The following is a 20,604-nucleotide window of genomic DNA, read 5'->3' as shown; positions in this document are numbered from 1 at the left end:
GGTATAGCAAAGTGGATCGATAGTGCCACCTACAAAATAAAACAACTGAATAAAAAAACAAAAACAAATCAGTTTATTATTATTTTATCTCCTCATCTGTATGTTTATTATTCCAAAACAATATAGTATTTTGCAAAGTCATAATTTTAGTATTTGTTGTACTGAAAAGAGTAAAGTATGATTATTTCACCAGGGTCAAATACTGTCACCCTCCATCACAATCAGCCTTTCTCTGAACTAAAACAACACGACAAGATTGGCCACAAAGATCACATTACATCTGCTGCTCGGCTGATTGTTTCACGCAGCTTTCAGTAGGTACCACTTTGACCTATTACAGCAGTCTCTGAACAACTATCCAAATATCCAAAACTCCAAAACAGGATCTGTTGAACTGGAGACAGGCAGTGCCGGCCCTGAAACCTGACACCACGTTCAAAGAGCGCAGACCCGTGCCAAGAGGACCCAACCCTCGAGCGCATCCGCGCTGAGAAAACAAAGAGAGATCTGATGGACATCAACAGCAGGCATGCCATTTTTCTTCTCTCTGCCGTGCTGAACAAGGCCTATGATGAATATGAGGCTGATCCTCAGTGCATTCTGCCTCTATAATGAGCAAAACAAGCCACAGAGAGAGTGAGGGAGGACCAGGGCTCAATGAAAGAGGTATTGAACGCTGCTCAGTGAACTGGCAGCTCACACTGCAAACAGGCCCCGCTTTGTAGTGAAAAAGACAGAGATCCACACCTCTTACCCCATGAAAAAGCAAGCAAAGAGAAAGAACAGAAACAATATGCCAGTAATGACGTCGAATTCACCATGCATTGTTGACAAGTGCCAGACACACACTTCTGCTGTAAGGCAGATTTAGATGATAGAATTGAATATAAATAAAGAAATGTCCTAACATTAAGATTCCTGAGATTTCAGGTCAACATCAAACAGGCTCCACAAACCATTTTACACCCCTAATGTGACGTAATACAGCGATATTCAACAGAAATGTAGGGCAAGACTTGATTTTGTCTATAAGGAATCACCGGGAATGTGAAAAGTATATATATTTGCAAACAGCAATTTACTAACTAAAATCCACAACCAAAGTTACATTTATATTTTTGTCAGGAGGTATGCAAAATAAAAAATGGAGTCCATGTATTTAATATGAATTATGTGCCTCTTTTGCATCCTGTGGAGGGGAAAAAAACCTGTACACTTCTATTGATAATATGATTCCCTCAAAGTTCTTTAAAGAGAAGAATTATTTTTCCTATTTTTACCCAGAATAGGATTGAGTGAGCTTTTTCTTGGTGCTATACATGTCTGTTTCATACTGGAAGCCAGAGGGCACCCTTGAGCAGAAACTTTATGTCTCGCAAAAGTACCGCAATACAACGTACGTCGTTCCAGGAAATCCCCTATGGGCATCATACTATCACTGTGACTCAATAAAAAGAAAATAGATTGATTAAACATGAATATAACAAAGAGACGACTACGACAATACATGGTTTATCTGTGTTCTTCAAGCCTTCTTGTGTGTCTTCTTAAAGTGTATTTATAATGCAATGCTAATCAAAATGCTATTTCAAACACTCAAATGACATTATGAAGCAAGTTTGAAGTAAAAACATGTTATTAAATGTCTTTTGTTGGACAAGATGTTCAAAAAGGTATCTCATGTTTGGAAAGTTTATGTTTGACTTTTTCAAATTCATTGCTCTCAGATGGAGCGTCATTTACTACTGATCACAGAGCAGCTTTTCACTGATGTGTATCACAAGCCGTAGATCTCGGGATCCACTCTCCAAACACACCTGAACAAGCTAATTGCAATTACTAGAAAGTTACAGACAGGTGAGTTTGATCAGGGTTGGTTTAAACCAGTGTTAGTTTTGACAGCAAATTTTTATTTAGTTTTAGTCATAGTCTTTTGACTAAAATGCCATTTAGTTTTAGTCATATTTTAGTCATTGGAAATTGTTTTAGTTTTAGACTAGTTTTAGTCAACTAAATATCATAAGATTTTAGTTGACTAAAATCTAATTTAGTTAAATTGTAATGCATTAAGTAAGCATTTCTCTAACATTACACAGATCCAAAACACTGATATAGATCTGATATTCTCCAAACTGTTTATGTTCACTTAAGACAACCAACTGTACTTTACTCGCCAAAGCGTACAGTTTTTGACTGTTCAAGTGCAAAAAGACATGAAAGAGAGCTCAATTCGGGGAAAATCGGGGAAAAATCTAAGATCACGATAGTAAACTATGGAGTGCCGCAAGGATCAGTGTTAGGCCCTCTGCTATTTTCAATCTACATGCTGCCACTCGGCAATATTATAAGAAAACATGGAATTAGTTTCCACTGCTATGCTGATGATACTCAGTTATATATTTCAACACAACCAGATGAAATCTCTAAATTATCCAATCTGACAGAATGTATTAAAGAAGTAAAACATTGGATGACTAGTAATTTTCTTCTATTAAATTCAGATAAGACTGAAGTATTACTTATTGGGCCAAAAACCTGTACACAGAATCTCTCAGACTACAATCTGCATTTAGAAGGATGTCCTGTTACTTTATCCTCTACAGTAAAAGACCTGGGTGTTATACTCGATTGCAACCTGTCTTTTGAAAATCATATTTCATATGTTACAAAAACAGCCTTTTTCCACCTTAGAAACATTGCTAAGCTACGTAATATGCTATCAGTTTCTGATGCAGAAAAGTTAGTTCATGCATTCATGACGTCTCGACTAGATTACTGTAATGCATTATTAGCTGGTTGTCCTGCTTCCTCAATAAATAAGCTACAATTAGTACAAAATGCAGCTGCTAGAGTTCTTACCAGGTCAAGAAAATATGATCATATAACACCAATCTTATCATCTCTACACTGGTTACCCATTAAGTTCCGTATCGATTATAAAGTATTGCTAATGACCTATAAGGCTCTAAATGGTTTAGCTCCTGTGTACTTAACCGATCTTCTATCGCCCTACAATCCTTCACGCTCTTTAAGATCACAAAACTCTGGACTTCTGGTTGTACCTAGACGCCAACTCCTGCGAGGATTTCAGAAGATGCAATCATCTGGATCACTACGTTCAGTTAAACAGCTAACAGTGATTGTAAATTAATTGCCTAAATTATTACATTATTTGCTAACTGCATTCTTTAAATTGTAATGTTGACATGCATTCTCTGTAAAGCTGCTTTGAAATGATATGTATTGTGAAAGGCACTATACAAATAAATGTGAATTGAATTGAATTCAGTACTTTTTCAGTACAGTACTACTATTACAGCTTTTGTTTAAAACTTTGATTAGATTTGATTTTTAGTTTTCCTGCTTTCAGTGTAATTTTAGTTAAAAGTTTTAGTAATTTTATGTGTGTTTATGTCTTTTAGTTTTTGCTTTTAAATGTCTATATAGTTTTTTATTTCTTTTTTTAGTTATTTTAGTACACCAGGTTAAGCTAAAGCTTGGAAACTAGAATAAAATAAGATTACATTTTTTATTTATTTATTTTTTAATTTCGGTTAATGTTTATTTCAAGTAATGAAGATTTCTTTTATGGTTTTAGGTTTAGGTAACTAAAATAACCCTTATTCTTGTAAAATATATTGAAAAATGTGTCAAATGTTGTTAGTCTTTCCTTCCTTTGACAGAAGATACAGTAGTTTACTATGAATAGAAATAATAGAAATTAAATTAAATTAAATTAAATACAGTTTATTGTGTAAACAAAACAATAATGACCAGCAAAAAAAAATTATAATTATAAACCAGAATCTTATTCTGAAATGTCTCCAGTCAGCACTGTAGCAGGCAGCTCATTTAAGTTCAGATGAGGGAGATAAAATATGCATTCTTACAACCGCCTAAAACATATTACCTTATAAACATTGTGTAGTAAGTAAACATTGTCATCAACATTCATCAACATTCGCAATCGCTTGGCATAAATGTGCGCTATTCATTAATTGCGAAGCAGTCTGAAGTGCTGCTGGATGAGCCTGTGGAGTGAGCAACAGCGCCGCGTTTTCCCGAGTTTAGAACAGCACGTTACAATTCAAATGTGTGCATCTTCCACACAGGACAACAGTCTGGATATCTTCCCAAATCTGTCATTTTAGTCTCATTTTTATTCGTTGACAAAATTGAGAGTAGATTTTAGTCATTCATCTAATTTTCGTCCATGAAAAAATAATATTTGGAGTACTGATCATGCTATGGACTACATTTCCCACACCACGTACGTGGGCTGATTACACACACACCTGATCAATATTCCCCGGATTATAAAAGACTTTGATTCCCCGTCATGCTTCGCGAAGTCTTATTCTGCCTAGCTGACATTTCTGAGCATTTTTCCCTGTGTACAGTTTACCTGTGTATGACCTTGGACTGCCTTGAACCCCTGATCTCTGTTTGCTGCCTGCCTTGTGATTACTCTGCCTGTTTACTGACTGCCTCTATCCTGTCTGCCGCCTACCCCGACTTACTGCCTGGTATTGTTATTGATTCTGTCTTGTCTACTACACTACTGTTGCTGGTATCTGACCTTTGCCTGTACGACTACGATTGGTTAATAAAGCTGCAAATGGATCTCCCCGAGTCTGCCGCCTCGTTACAACTGTTTTACTGATCAAAATATTTACATATTATTATAAACTTGTTGGGATTAAACAAGAAAATGACATCATAAGACAATGATAGGTCAACAAAAAAAGTTTAAGTATTAATTTAATTTAATTAGACCTATGGGTGTCACGGCGGGTCGAGACGAAGGAAGGAGGTGAATCTAATCTCTACATTTATTAAACAACAAAACAAAGGTTAATCCAAACATAATCCAAACTCAGGCACTGGAGACACTGTGACAGCTTTAGCAAAGACAGTACTGACCATGAACTGAAACAAACAGTGCTTAAATACTAGAGATGCTCCAATCAGCATTTTTGGGGCCGATCACCAAGATCATGATCTGCTGATTGCCGATCACTGCCGATCACAGAACGGCAGGGGAATGGGAATCTTTTATCTATAATCTAGCAGAGTTTGCACCATTTGTAGAAATGAAACTAACTCTAAATTAACTATATTGAGAAAAAAAAACTGTAGAAATAGGCTAGAGTCTAGATCGTGAAGAACCACCAAGTGTTTATTTTAGAAAATGAGATAACTTGGCTACTGTAGGCCATCTTTCCCAAATAAGGTAGAGTAACAAAAAATTATTCCTAACAACGAGGGGTTAGGCAGACAAACACACATCAGATCAGCTTAATGGGATGTAGCCTCTTAAAACACTGATTACATTGAATAATTGGCTCACGGGAAACAATGCTTTGAACATAAGTATTTCAAAAGTAACAGTTTTAACAAAATTAATTTAAAAATAATTAAATAATAAACAATGAAATATAACTCGAAATAAAAAAATACAAAACTTTAAAATAATTTCCTCTGCGTGCTATATCTCACGCTTTGATGTTTGTCATAATAAAAACTGTTACAGTTGGAACAAATGCTACAAAAAATTATTCATTATTACACCGAGTAGATCACAACAGGATTAAAAAATTTTTTTGTTTTTTTTTTACAGCCAGAAACAACAAATGATGCTAGCGTTTGCGTGTATCAGGCAGCAGCAGATGTCACCAGACCGTCGTGTGTGGGTGAAATATTGTCCTCAAGGACATGATTTTTGGAATATAACAATGCACAATCACAGTGACGCCAATTGTGCATGCACATGTTAAAAAGTCGCGCGAGTAATTTACGTCACGTGATCGGCTTTTTTGATCGCCGCTTTTGGGGTTCGCCGATCAAGCTATTTTTAGCCAATATCGGCCGATCATGATCAGTGGCCGATCAATCGGAGCATCACTATTAAATACATTAGACTTAATGAGGAACTGAACAAGACACAGGTGAAAACAACAGGTAACCATGACAACAAACTAGCAACAAGGCAAAGGAAACAGAAACAAAACAGGGGAAACTCATTTCATGAGTTTACACATACATGAAATCAAAATAAAGTAATTTGTATAGTAATTATGCATTTGTGGCGTGCTGTCCGGGGGAGGGCTCCGAGCTCGAAATTTGTCCCGAACCCAGAGTACTCCCCCTCCTTAACTGGGATTGAAACCAGCCAAGAGTGAGGTGATGGGGGGTGGAGGGATGCTGTGAAACTTGTCACGGGATAGAGGTGAGTGACAGCTTTATATACCAGCTTCCTCTTGCACTGATTGCTTGATTTACCTGAACGTGTCCCTCCCGAATTTAGTTAAATAAAACTTCATTTAAGACTGTGCTTATGAAGATACTTGACAAAACAGGCATTCTGTCAGGACCACTCTTGTCAAAGATGACTGACATTTAGCATACAGTTTGGATTGGCGGTTTGGTTCTGTTCTGGGCAAGAACATGGATAAGAGCAGAGAGAGCAGCGATAAACAGAACAGAACCAACATAAATGCAAAGAAACTAACTGAGAATCAAAGCACTAGTCAGTCGGGTCAAGAATAACCAGCATGGTCTATGGTGTATTTCATGTGACTGTCGACCAACACCCACTTACAGAAATTGCTCCATTATCAGCCCTGTGTCAGATTAATAACCACCTCTCTGTGATAAACAAATGGAAGATTAGATAATCTTTATTTATGAGACTGACCAGCGCCGTTACATTCTCCAGTGACAGGACACACGTACATACAACTGCGACATATTTTTAGAGCAACTCTGCAGTTAAACTGTCTCAATGAGCATATGAACCTGGGATGTGACTCCAACAAACTACAGCAGGAATTCATCAGGAACAACTGTATTAACGTCCCTTAAGCAACAATTAAACAACAAACAAATGAGAACAGGACCACACATGCCTCTGTTTGTGCTGTTCTCATCAGACACTCAGAACTGATCATGCGCGAGGAGCTTAAAAAACAGCAAGACACTGAAAAAGCAAAGACAGCACAGTGGACAAAGCTGCCCGTCTAGCACGTTTATCTAGAAAACCAAGCTTTTCATCACTTTATGTACCTTGACAGGGAAATGTAGGACCTGAAGAGCCATTTGTGCTGCAGTAATTTGCTTCTGGTGTTAATGTGATGGGTTTGGGCAAATAGGCAAGATTCTTCTTTGCTGATAAGTAGGACAAAGAATTTTGTTTTAATCCCTCTAAACGTATATATTTTAAAACAAGGATAAATTGACACTTCCAATTACTATAAGTGTGATTTTCTATGGTTGACAATGGTGGTTCTCAGGTCAGAGTACATAAAACTCCTAATCTCTCTCTCTCTATATATATACAGGTGCTGGTCATATAATTAGAATATCATCAAAAAGTTGATTTATTTCACTAATTCCATTCAAAAAGTGAAACTTGTATATTATATTCATTCATTACACACAGACTGATAACTTTCAAATGTTTATTTCTTTTAATGTTGATGCTTATAACTGACAACTAAGGAAAATCCCAAATTCAGTATCTCAGAAATTTAGAATATTATTGTGGCGAGGGGGGCCTGGTTCAGCGGAGTCTGCAACCGGAGAGAGAGCCGGGAGACGCATGGTGAGTGAGTGGGTTAAACACCTGTTTCTAATTCCAGTAATTGGCGTGGAGACAGGATAAAACACCAGGAGAAGCAGAAGTGTGTGAGAGAGAGAGGGACTGCTGACTGAGATACACTGGGACTGATCTGGAGATCGCTACTGGAGTGAAGCCCGTCTGTGGATGTGGATTATTTGTTGTGCGTTGCACAGACTTTTGTTTGGACACTTGTTATTGAAATAAAAGCTCAGTCAGCAGTCAAAGCCGACCCTGTCCTCTTCCTTTCCAACAAACTTGAACAAGTCAAGTCAAGTCAAGTCACCTTTATTTATATAGCGCTTTTTACAATGCAGATTGTGTCAAAGCAGCTTTACAGTGATAACTGGTACATATTTTTTCAGGCAGATCAGAAGCACTGTTGAATAAATGTCAATAATACTATTGAATATCAAATGTCAAGAGCACCCTCCGGCTGCAAGTATGAACACATTACAATTACTTAACTCTCTGGAGTCGGGTAACACGCCGGCGCGTTTTGCAGGATTTTTTTCACATTGCAGCAAAACAGACTTAAAGTACTCTGTCATTTCTTGTCATAGAGCTATTAGTAATATATCAATTGAACCTATAGAATGTCTTCTTTTATTTGTGTACACTCAGCGTAAAAACACAATGTTGTGCTTTTTGTAAAATAAACATGATCTCTCGTCTCCCTCTGAACAAAGTCCAATCAGATAGTTCTCAGAAAATGAACTGTAACTTATGAATACTAATGACAAAAAAAATGACACTTATGTCTAAAGAAACGTTGAAATGTCAGGTTTTAAATTGTGAAAGTCAAATTGAAAACAAACCTTCTGTGTTTATGTAATCTGTATGAAAAGAGAGCCATGTCAGAAATCCATGATTCAGCTCATTACCCACTAATGCGGCAACGCCCACGGAGCCAGTGCTATTCAGAGGCAAATTCAGAGACAATACATGCATACATCGTCTCAATCGTGTATTTATTGTCTTGAAAAGTGTTTATCTGGATGTTAAAGCCATGGTTAGCGATCTCTAGAAGACATGCAGTTAGTTCCTGGTTCCTGTTCTTCTTTATATGAATTTGTGACCTAAAGGTGTACAGAGCGCCCTCCGGCTGCAAGTATGAATTGAAAACACAGAATCCAGCAATCATAGTGTTGACAATAAATATTGAATAAATATTACTCCTCAGTATAGAAAATTGACATATACATATAAGAATCCATCAATATTTCTCCAAATGTGCATGCTTTTAAGTTAAAAGCCTATATGAAATGCCATAGAAGTAACATAATTGTTCAGACACTTTGCATCACAGAAATACATTATATTTTAAAGAATATAATAAAAATCCATTATTTTAAATTGTAATAATATTTCACAGTATTGCTTTTTATGATGAGCTGAGACATGATTACAGAGGGTTTTTTCACAGCCTACCTGACTGAAAGGCCTCATTAATATGCAAGTCATTTCAGGTCATTATTATGTGATTCTTTTGTCTTCTCAGGTGTAAATGACCCATTATTGATGATGATTCACGCCTCCATGCATACTGTGTTTCTTGACAAAAAGTGTCTTACAAAAACTGAATCAATATATTTTTTTATATGAAGGAGTAGGCAGCATAATTTTTACATAATTCTGAAGCAAAAACTCTAGTCTACAACCTCCAATACCCAGAAGTCTTGTGAAAACAGATTTATTATACTTTTTTCTGAAATTATACTTATTTCAATGACTTAAGCTTTTTTGTTTTTCAATAACCATGCATAAATGTTATTCCTTCAAAAATACAAACATGTACATACATATTCCTCACATATTATGGTAGCCTAGTTTGTGCTAAATACAGTGTAATGACACTTTTTCCATTAATATGTTTATGAACAACTGAAAAAAGCACAAATGTCAGGGCATGTCAAAACTTCTCCAGGGCCCAAATCAGCCTCAAACTCCAGAGGGTTAAGACCAGGGTTGGGCAAAAATACATCAAAATGTATTTTAAAATAAAATACCAAATAGCTTAATTTTAAGTGTATCAAAATAAACTAAAAAAATACAGCAGCCACACCATGTATCAAAATAAACTACTGTGTTTTTGTATATTAAAAATACTGAAAAATATTTTTATAAGGGAGCATGAAAGTTCTTCACAAACCTTCTATCAATTGGCCCATTTGATCCATCCCTTCAGCATTACACTGACTCAGTTGATTAAGTTAAAAATGTTTGATAGCAACAGCTTTTCTCTGCCCGAGGTATGCAATAAATCTGACATATGACAGTTAAAGGCACAATATGTAGGATTTTTTAATTAAAATATCCAAAAAACAACAAGAACAATGTTATATATTTTGTTTACTTGTGTACTTACATTATCCCAAATGTTTCCAAGAATGTTTAAATCCAGAGAAATAAGCTATTTTAACCAGGACACAGACCGTGTCCATGTGTCCCATTAATGACATCATACCCTCGATTTCCGGTTTTATTAAACAGGTGAGCAACTGTTTGGATACATTCATCGGCAGAAAACTAATCATTGTGATATAGCTCAAAATTAAGTCTTTTTTGTTTGAATCTTGTTTTCTTGATTTACTGCGAGTACCATGTTTTACCATGACTAATATTGAACTAGTTTACTGCAGTGTGCATTAAGTGTCTCATAGCAACCGCTGAGTGAACGCAGAGTAGCATTATAACAAACACAAATATATGTCTAACATGATAAAACAGCACTGCTTTACCCCAAATACGAATGACCAGAAGAAGTGGAAGTAGCGGCTGTGGCATAATAAAAGTTTGTGTGTGTTGCACTCGTCTATCATTATCAATCGCTCCAGTGGCCTCGTTAATGCTCTCACAGCACTTGGCCTGCTCTGCTTCATACTACAGTAATGTTAATAATAATGTACACAAACGTGATTTCTGCCCGAGTCCCGTCCCGATTCTTTTCCACCGGCTGTAGACGTGAAAACAACACATCCCATGATTTCACAAAATCAAGGTGTCATCAAGCTACACCTTTGTTTTGAATACGTGACCTCTAGTGGCAAAAATTACATATTGTGACTTTAACAGATCAAATATTCACAAATCCCTGTGATCTCCCAGATGAAGGTTAGTAACCAACAGTTTAATGTTTGCGAATGACTCATAATTGTATTTTAATTTAGTTACTTGGCATTTTGTAATGAAGGGCCTACTCACTGACAGACAAGTCATTCATAAGAAGACAACTGATGGCACCTGTATTCATGGCAAGTTTCTAACTAATTAATCATTTGATTGTTAATCATAAATATAGGGGTCTGCTGCTCAGTATAATATTTCAAGAACATTATGTAAATTGGTAAACTATTTAGCCTAGGCTACCAAAACGAACACCAAAACTTTCATGCTAAAAATTCATGCTAAAAATTGATGGAAAGCTGGCAGCCTGCACATTTCTTACCTTGACCACCTTCTTCCATATGGACCAATTTTCTGTTCTGATACTGAGTAGGCACCAATGAGAGGCTACAATTGTATGATGTCATCATGTTGACTTTTTTACAAAGTATTTTACAGTATTTTAAAAATACAAAAATACAAAACACTAAAGTATTTTGATACAAAATACAATGTCATTTTCATCAACCCTATCAAATACAAATTACAAAATACTATTTTGTATTTGAAATACGTATTTGAAATGCATGTATCATAAATACTGCCCATCCCTGCTTAAGACCAATACAAAGAAAGGATTTTTAGAAATCTTGGCCAACTGAAAAGTATGAACATGAAAAGTATGAGCATGTACAGCACTCAATACTTAGTTGGGGCTCCTTTTGCCTGAATTACTGCAGCAATGCGGCGTGGCATGGAGTCGATCAGTCTGTGGCACTGCCCAGGTGTTATGAGAGCCCAGGTTGCTCTGAAAGTGGCCTTCAGCTCTTCTGCATTGTTGGGTCTGGCATATCATCTTCCTCTTCACTAGATTTTCTATGGGGTTAAGGTCAGGCGAGTTTGCTGGCCAATTAAGAACAGGGATACCATGGTCCTTAAACCAGGTACTGGTAGCTTTGGCACTGTGTGCAGGTGCCAAGTCCTGTTGGAAAATGAAATCTGCATCTCCATAAAGTTGGTCAGTAGAAGGAAGCATGAAGTGCTCTAAAACTTCCTGGTATACGGCTGCGTTGACCTTGGACCTCAGAAAACACAGTGGACCAACACCAGCAGATGACATGGCACCCCAAACCATCACTGACTGTGGAAACTTTACACTGGACCTCAAGCAACGTGGATTGTGTGCCTCTCCTCTCTTCCTCCAGACTCTGGGACCCTGATTTCCAAAGGAAATGCAAAATTTACTTTCATCAGAGAACATAACTTTAGACCACTCAGCAGCAGTCCAGTCCTTTTTGTCTTTAGCCCAGGCGAGGCGCTTCTGACGCTATCTGTTGTTCAAGAGTGGCTTGACACAAGGAATGCGACAGCTGAAACCCATGTCTTGCATACGTCTGTGCGTAGTGGTTCTTGAAGCTCTGACTCCAGCTGCAGTCCACTCTTTGTGAATCTCCCCCACATTTTTGAATGGGTTTTGTTTCACAATCCTCTCCAGGGTGCGGTTATCCCTATTGCTTGTACTTTTTTCTACCACATCTTTTCCTTCCCTTCGCCTCTCTATTAATGTGCTTGGACACAGAGATCTGTGAACAGCCAGCCTCTTTTGCAATGACCTTTTGTGTCTTAACCTCCTTGTGCAATGATTCAATGATTGTCTTTTGGACAACGGTCAAGTCAGCAGTCTTCCCCATGATTGTGTAGCCTACAGAACTAGACTGAGAGACCATTTAAAGGCCTTTGCAGGTGTTTTGAGTTAATTAGCTGATTAGAGTGTGGCACCAGGTGTCTTCAATATGGAACCTTTTCACAATATTCTAATTTTCTGAGATACTGAATTTGGGATTTTCCTTAGTTGTCAGTTATAATTATCAAAATTAAAAGAAATAAACATTTGAGATATATCAGTCTGTGTGTAATGAATGAATATAATATACAAGTTTCACTTTTTGAATGGAATTAGTGAAATAAATCAACTTTTTGATGATATTCTAATTATATTACCTGCACCTGTAAATAAAGGCAGATTAAATTTTCGCACAGCTGTTGAAATAACATCAGTATCAGTATACCTTCTCTATACATAGGGATGCATGATTAATCCTATTTTAATTGTGAAAAAGATTTCTGCTTCTCTTGATTCATTAAAAAAAATGTTGCAATATTTGCCCTGCTGATTAAAAGTGTGTAAATGATAAATTTGTTGCCCAGAATTTTACTTAACCTTCTCAATGTGGCAAAAAAAAAAAAAAAAACGCTGATGATCTGAAGACAAACATGTATGTTGGAGTTTAGCCATGTTGACTGTGAAATTCTGCTGGAATTAGAGTGTCATACAGCCAGTCCTTCATGACATCTGCTGCTACTAAATCTACGACAAACTGTAATAAATCCAAACAAGATTCTTGACCGTTCTGTTTGCGATCATGGTTGGTGAAAACATTCGGTCCGTGCGACCTCCATGCTACAATACAGAGTAAAAATGGAATTACTGGAATTAATACTAAGAATTTCACTTTTTTTACATTTTAGCTTTTGAGAGAAGCTTCTAAAGATTTTATCATTTTCATAATGTAAAGCAGTTTACAGAGTTTAGTCATTTCAAAGATAAAAAAATGGCTAAAAGAAAAAAAGATGACAGATATGTTTCTTTGCGGTCTGTCTGTCTACGAATTGTCTGTCAGGGTTCTGTGTTTGTTTTCCTTTGTCACATGTTCATTATTCTCAAATTTCCCGCCACTGGTTTGTTTCGATGGTTTCCCTGATTTGAGTTCGTTGGTCCCAGATGTGTCTTGTTAATTAGTTTCGCTTGCCCCTTTATTTGTCTTGTATATATTCTCCCTCAGTCTCTGTCAGTTATCCTTTACGTTTGGTGTATAATAATAATAATAATAATAATAATAATAGTAATAATCATTCCTTACATTCATAAAGCGCTTTTTTCTGGACACTCAAAGCACATATGGAAGGGGGAATCAACCACCACCAATGTGCAGCACCACCTGGATGATGCGACGGCAGAACGCCCACCACACACCAGCTTACTGGTGGAGAGGAGACAGTGATGAAGCCAATCAGTGTATGGGGATGATTAAAAGGCCATGAAGGACAGAGGCCAATGTGCAAATTTGGCCAGGATGTCAGGGTTACACCCCTACTCTTCTCGAAGGACATTGGGAAGTTGGGATTTTTAACGACCACAGAGTCAGGACCTCGGTTTAACGTCTCATCCGAAGGACGGTGCTTTTTGAAAGTGCAGTGTCCCCATCACTATACTGGGGTGTTAGGACCCACACAGACCACAGGGTGAGCACCCCCTGCTGGCCTCACCAACACCTCTTCCAGCAGCAACCTAGTTTTCCCAGGAGGTCTCCCATCCAGGTACTAACCAGTCTCAGCCCTGCTTAGCTTCAGTGGGCAACCAGTCTTGGGCTACAGGGTGATATGGCTGCTGGCACGACGTATGTTGTTTTCTCCTGGTTCCTTTGATTAAAGGTGCCCTACAATCAGAATTTGAATTTACCTCGGCATAGTTAAATAACAAGAGTTCAGTACATGGAAAAGACATACAGTGAGTTTCAAACTCCATTGTTTCCTCCTTCTTATGTAAATCTAATTTGTTTAAAAGACTTCCAGAAAACACTCAGATCTCAACATAACACAGACTGTAACGTAACAGTCGGGATCATTAATATGTATGACCCCAATATTTGCATAATGCCAGCCCATTCGACGCATTAGACAAGGAAAGGCAGTATTAACGTCTGGATCTGTGCACAGACAAGGTAAGCAAGCAAGAACAACAGCGAAAAATGGCAGATGGAGCAATAATAACTGACATGATCCATGATAGCATGATATTTTTTGTGATATTTGTAAATTGTCTTTCTAAATGTTTCATTAGCATGTTGCTAATATACTGTTAAATGTGGTTAAAGTTACCATCGTTTCTTACTGTATTCACGGAGACAAGAGTCGTTGCTATTTTCATTTTTAAACACGTGCAGTCTGTATAATTCATAAACACAACTTCATTCTTTATAAATCTCTCCAACAGTGTGTAATGTTAGCTTTAGCCACAGAGCATAGCCTCAAACTCACACAGAATCAAATGTAAACATCTAAATAAATACTTTACTCACATAATTTGAAGCATGCATACAGCATGCATGACGAACATCTTGTAAAGATCCATTTGAGGGTTATATTAGCTGTGTGAACTTTGTAAATGCAATGTATAGTCGAGAGCTTGTGGGGCAGAGGGAACGCATCTCTTAAAGGGCTGGAAAAAGTGCTGAAAAAAATCAGTGCATAGTTAATGATGCCCCAAAATAGGCAGTTAAAAAATTAATTAAAAAAAATCTATGGGGTATTTTGAGCTGAAACTTCACAGACACATTCAGGAGACACCTTAGACTTATATTACATCTTTTAAAAAAAATCTAGGGCACCTTTAAAGCTTCATTATTGGATTCTCCTTCATTGAGTACTTTATCTACAACCATGCACCGTGACAGCACCTTTTGTTATCTTTTATTGTCATCAACTGTATAGGCTGAAAAAATATCCTAATGCTGTCGTATTATTACATGTTTGAATAGAAGCCTGTACATTTCTAGGGAATACCACAGTATCTTCTATGAAAAAGAAAAGTGTTGTTCCCTCTCACCTACTGTTACACCTTTCATATCTGAACTATTCTGTGTTGAAATTGCAAGGGGTTCAGTTGCAAATAAAAATAATAAATGAACACCCTTGGCGTCTATACCAAAGTTGTGTGATTACTTCTGCCTAAATCAATATTAAGCAACCTGTCAAATTTAATCCATCACCCAGTCGAAATCTTTTCAGAGTTCCCTCCATTCCCAGTGAGAGCTCTGGTTAAATTTAGTCACAGCAGCAGGAAGAAAGGTAGCAAAATGTATCCATCTAGACTATAGATGATCCATATCCTTCCACTGTAGAAAAATGAAGTCAAAATATCCCAGAAACGGACGTTGTCGATGATGTCATTATTGATCCTAATGTGGAGCTGCGGGATCAAGGTCCTGCCCACATTCCCACTCCCACAGCCTCATTCGCTAGCACAGCTGTCAATCATGACGTTACACCCCATTTTTATAGCATCAAATAGCTAACCAAAGCCAAACATACTAGAAAAACAAACATCTAAACATATGTCAGCATGATGAGAACTACCTAAAATGACAGGTGCCATCTTAGAAACAATTTTTTTGTAGCTGTATTGTTTAGATCGTCTGGTGTCCCATTGAGCGCAATTGGGTCCTGGACTCAAGAGTCACCATGGACAGCGCTGAGGCTAGTCGACTTCAATCAATCCCACCCAAAACAATCACACTACTGCCAGTTCCATCATGTCTGCATTCAGGATTTCTGTCAGTGTGAATTATTTTGAACTGACTGATCATTGCTGTCATATCCATAAGTTACGGCAGATAGGTGCATGTATGGAGCATACAAAAGAAACCGCTACTTTAACTGATCCCATGAACAAACTTTTAGATGGATAAATATAACCGTTTCCATATAAGCATGATACTGATGTCTAACCAGAGAGCTTGAGTTTAGTTGATGAAACACATGTTGACTGAAAACAGTATCATAATAACCACACATGCACACACAACTGATCCACAAATGCTCCCGGGAATCTCTGTCGGATGCGCATAGGTCCCCATATTTAACACACAAATGACATTACTGATGACAATCAAATAAACATTACGTTAAAGATTAGCTGTGAATGATCACTACATGACAAATAACTGACAAGGACAACAAACACAACAACAGCTGCAGTATAAGTAACAAATTTAAAAAAAGCAGGAAAAAAAAACACAAACAGAAATTTGCAGATCTCATGGTAGGTTCCCAAACTATTAAAGGGGTGGTTCAATGCGATTTCACTTTTTTAACTTTAGTTAGTGTGTGATGTTGCTGGTTGAGCATAAACAGTATCTGTAAAGTTACAGCGCTGTACGTTTAATGCAAACGGAGATATTGTCTTTTAAAGTTATGGCAGATTATTGCCTACAAAAACGACCGGTTTGGACTACAACAAGCTTCTTTCTGGGTTGGTGACATCATAAACCCTTGGTATTAACATAAACACGCCCCCGGGAACAAAGTGGGCGAGGCCATGTGGCGCAGCATAATGGAAGTGGAAGAGTTGTTTACACCGAATGCGAGCTGCGCGACGCAACGCGTCAATAGATAATGAACCCATTATAGTCTGTGATATTTTCTACACTGGATGCGGCGCTGAAGACAGATTCCTGAATCTACACGAGTTCAATGCTGGATTTGCACAAAAGCTTTTACTGAAAGTTGAAGCAGTTCCCACTTTAAAAGCAGAAGCTGCTGTTTATTGGCTTCAAACTGTAAGTACAATTTATTGTATGTACATGTCTTTTAAGCTTATAGTTCTGGTGCTATTTTTAATGCATCAAGGACATATACAAAGAGCAACTCGTTTTTGCTAGCCAGTTAGCTAAATTCTAGTGCAACAAACACCAACAAACTTCTATGTTCATAGACAAACAGTTGTTCATGCTATAAATTAAACGCTACCTTTACAAAAATGCGACTACTCAGTCATGTATTCGGCTACAGTAAAACTGTATATTGAAAGCTAACAAACAGCAGTGACTGCATCTAAACACTGACACAAATACTAAATGAAATACCATTCATAAACATCCTTTAAAAGCCACGATTGGAGAATTTCTGCTTTACCCTCTTCATCTGGGTCTGATTCGGGCTTAGTTTGATACAGCAATATAGACACCATTATTTACATTTCCAGCTTAGCGCGTAACTACGAATGGTAAGGGGCGTGCCGTTTCCAGACGCTTCAGCGAATCACGATACACTGGGTCTGCTGACCAATCTGAGCACATTGAGTATTTCAGAGGGAGTGGCTTCATAGAAGCAGGAAGTCAAACGAGCCGTTCATATGACAGTGGAAACAGAGGTATAGAATAAAGCTAAATATATGAAAAATACAGCGTTTTCAAAAAAAGAAAGCATTAAGACATGTTAAACTGTGCCCAAGAACACAATCAAGCCTAGAAAAAAAACACTGAACCACCCCTTTAAGAAGATGTAACGTTAGGCAAACTTCTGGCGGTCAAAAATAACAATATTTATATAACACTTGGTTCATTTGGTCTGGATAAGCTGGTCTGCTTTGATTCACTGAATCATGGCGAGGATATAATACACATTTCTCTGTCATTTTGACTCTCATTCCAAACCTTCTTTCTTAAACTTCTTTTCCAGATCACCTACAACTTTAACTCTTTGCTCATTTGCCGACCATTTTGTCACTAAATGAACGTGCGCACCCTTATGTGTGTGACTGATGTGAATTTTCGAGCAGGGTCACATGGCTGTAGTTTGTACGAGCTGATGTTCACAGAGGAACAGCGGTGTGTGTGTGAAGGTCTCATGTTTACCGGTGAAGACGGGCTGTCCCGGCAGCAGCACAGCTTCAGGAATCACTGTGGTGTATGAATCCTCAGAGAAACCCGGCCGGCACACGCCGCTGTCTCTGTCCTCTGCGTCCAGAAACTACAAAACACCACAGACACTCATCAGCACACAAACAATCACCTCCTGCTTTAGTGCTGCTGTTCACACATTCAGATTATTCAGGTAATAAAGCCAAAGAGATCAACCAGAAACTGCAGTCGTATTGTGACTAAAATCTGTTTAAAGCACAAGAAAAAAACATGACAAATGAAACACTTTAATAGGCACAGTTAGCCTACTACAGTTTTCTTACTAATGACAATTAAACAAATATTGGGTCTCCTTCAAGCCATTTCAGCAACCTCACTGTTTTGATTGATTGATTGATTGATTGATTGATTGATTGATTGATTGATTGATTGATTGATTGATTGATTGATTGATTGATTGACAGTGGCACACAGTAAACATGTTCTCTTTTCATGGTTTTGATATTGGTAGCATCTTTGTTCTCATTTAACTTTATTAATAATTTCTGTCATGTTCACTGGATTTATAGAGTTTCAAATTTAATTTTTTCCATTAGTAATGACAATTCAAAGCACTTGAAAAAATGCGATAAACTCGAAAAAGTTTTTATTTTTTTATTTTTTAATAAACTCGAAAACTTTGGCACCGCTGATTTTACTTTTGAATTTCAGACAGCAATTAAACTACAGTCAGTTTGGATGGTTTCAGTGCGCCTAATATCAATTTACCACACATTTACTCTTAAACTTGATAATCCTGTTAATGTTATCCTTATAAACTTCTGAGGCCCAAAACTGAGTATATTTCACATCAAAGTGGGTGTGAAACAACTGATTTTAAATCTGAAGGTAGATGAAAGTTTCACAGTCCCCTGGCAATAATATACACTTTTCATGACGCCATAATAAAATGAAGTTCCCCAGGCGTTTCCTGCGTCACTGTAACGGGTTTGATCTGCATCAGTGCCGCGACTGAAGCGCTTCTGTGCGGAAAACATCGCGAGTGATTCTCCTGCAGAAACACTGACTAGAAACAGGTTCACTGTTAGCTGTCGCATTTCCACACAAACACATTTACCTGCGAGCCTGTCAGGAGGAGAGAGAGAAGCAAAGCCCGGCCCGGGATGAGCAGCATTGATGTGCTTGTTTATGCTCCTGAATCCGTGTCAAGTGTGAGTCGTTTTCTCTAGTCTTTATAAAGGAATCTCTGTGTTGTTTTTATCGGCTCCTCCGCTGCTACTGAAGTGAAACTCCCTCAGAAACACTGCCTCTCTCTGCCTCTCCCTGACTCTCCCTGCCGGACACAGCAGCGTCAGCGTCAATGCAGACCGTTCACACACACACACACACACACACACACACACACACACACACACACACACACACACACACACACACACACACACACACACACACACACACACACACACACACGAGCGATCAGAGGTTTGTTTAATGTTTCTAAAAGAGTCTCTTCTGCTCACCAAGGCTGCATTTATTTAATCAAAAATACAGTAAAAACAGTGAAATATTATTACGGATTAAAATAGCTGTTTTCTATGTGAATATATAGTAAAGTGTAATTTATTCCTGTGATCAAAGCTGAATTTTCAGCATCATTACTCCAGTCTTCAGTGTCACATGATCCTTCAGAAATCATTCTAATATGTGATGGATTTGCGACCAATGCTGATCCATTTCATATCCTGTATCTATACAGCCACATCCAGATTTTCTCCTCATATTGAAAAGTAGGACATTAGGCTACTACATAATTGAGTTTTCATAGCCTATAAGGACACCTTTGTATCTGTCTTCTGGAAAATCAGTTTGAAAGAATTGACTCACTCATTAAGGGTGCTTTCACACTGGCCTTTTAGTTCGAAACAGGGTACGGTTCACATGAACAATTGTTGATGTAAAAACTGGTCTGAGTCCAGTTGCACTGGAACTGCGGATGGTTCGCGTCAAGGTGAAAGCAACACGGACTCAGGTGTGCAGTGTTCAAGAAGTAAATCAATCATTCAATCAAAACTTTATTAAGGACACACATGGTCCAGAAACACAAGAAAAGCAGAGCAGGTGGACACGCCAACACTGACAAACATTTGGCTTGCGCTGCTCTGCTCCATCATGGCACCTAAGCAGCAGCATCATTCCATCATTATATGCTACACTGAGTTTCTGCATGCTGCTCTTTCTATAACGCCATCACCAATGGGTAGTATACATAGGCGTACAATATGCTCTAATAAGTGTAGTCTTCACAGACTCATGGCACAGAGTCATTACCTGTCATGGCAAAGGCTGTGAATACTTACGTACATGTGATTTAATACATTTGCAAAGATTTCAAACTAA

General features: G+C 37.8%; 1 protein-coding gene across 4 annotated transcripts in view; it reads right to left on the bottom strand.

Annotated features, from left to right (window-relative positions):
- The window catches only part of LOC137002680 (cadherin-2-like), a 74,370-nt gene extending 54,805 nt beyond the window's left edge, over window positions 1-19,565 (bottom strand). For 3 of the 4 annotated variants that reach the window (XR_010891904.1, XM_067362493.1, XM_067362495.1), the window contains exons 1-2: window positions 19,322-19,565; window positions 18,199-18,313 (exon numbers count right to left, since the gene is read on the bottom strand). Coding sequence is in view for 3 of the 4 variants with exons in the window: in XM_067362493.1 (XP_067218594.1) it covers window positions 18,199-18,313; window positions 19,322-19,378 (172 nt within the window). In the remaining variant the exon portion in view is untranslated. The remainder of the gene's footprint in view (window positions 1-18,198; window positions 18,314-19,321) is intronic. The other variant, XM_067362494.1, reaches the window with a different exon arrangement.
- Between the last annotated feature and the right edge of the window lie 1,039 nt (window positions 19,566-20,604).

The sequence above is a fragment of the Chanodichthys erythropterus genome, chromosome 16 (genome assembly GCF_024489055.1).
Source record: "Chanodichthys erythropterus isolate Z2021 chromosome 16, ASM2448905v1, whole genome shotgun sequence".
NCBI classification, from domain to species: domain Eukaryota; kingdom Metazoa; phylum Chordata; class Actinopteri; order Cypriniformes; family Xenocyprididae; genus Chanodichthys; species Chanodichthys erythropterus.
This window is presented reverse-complemented; position numbering and strand designations above follow the sequence as displayed.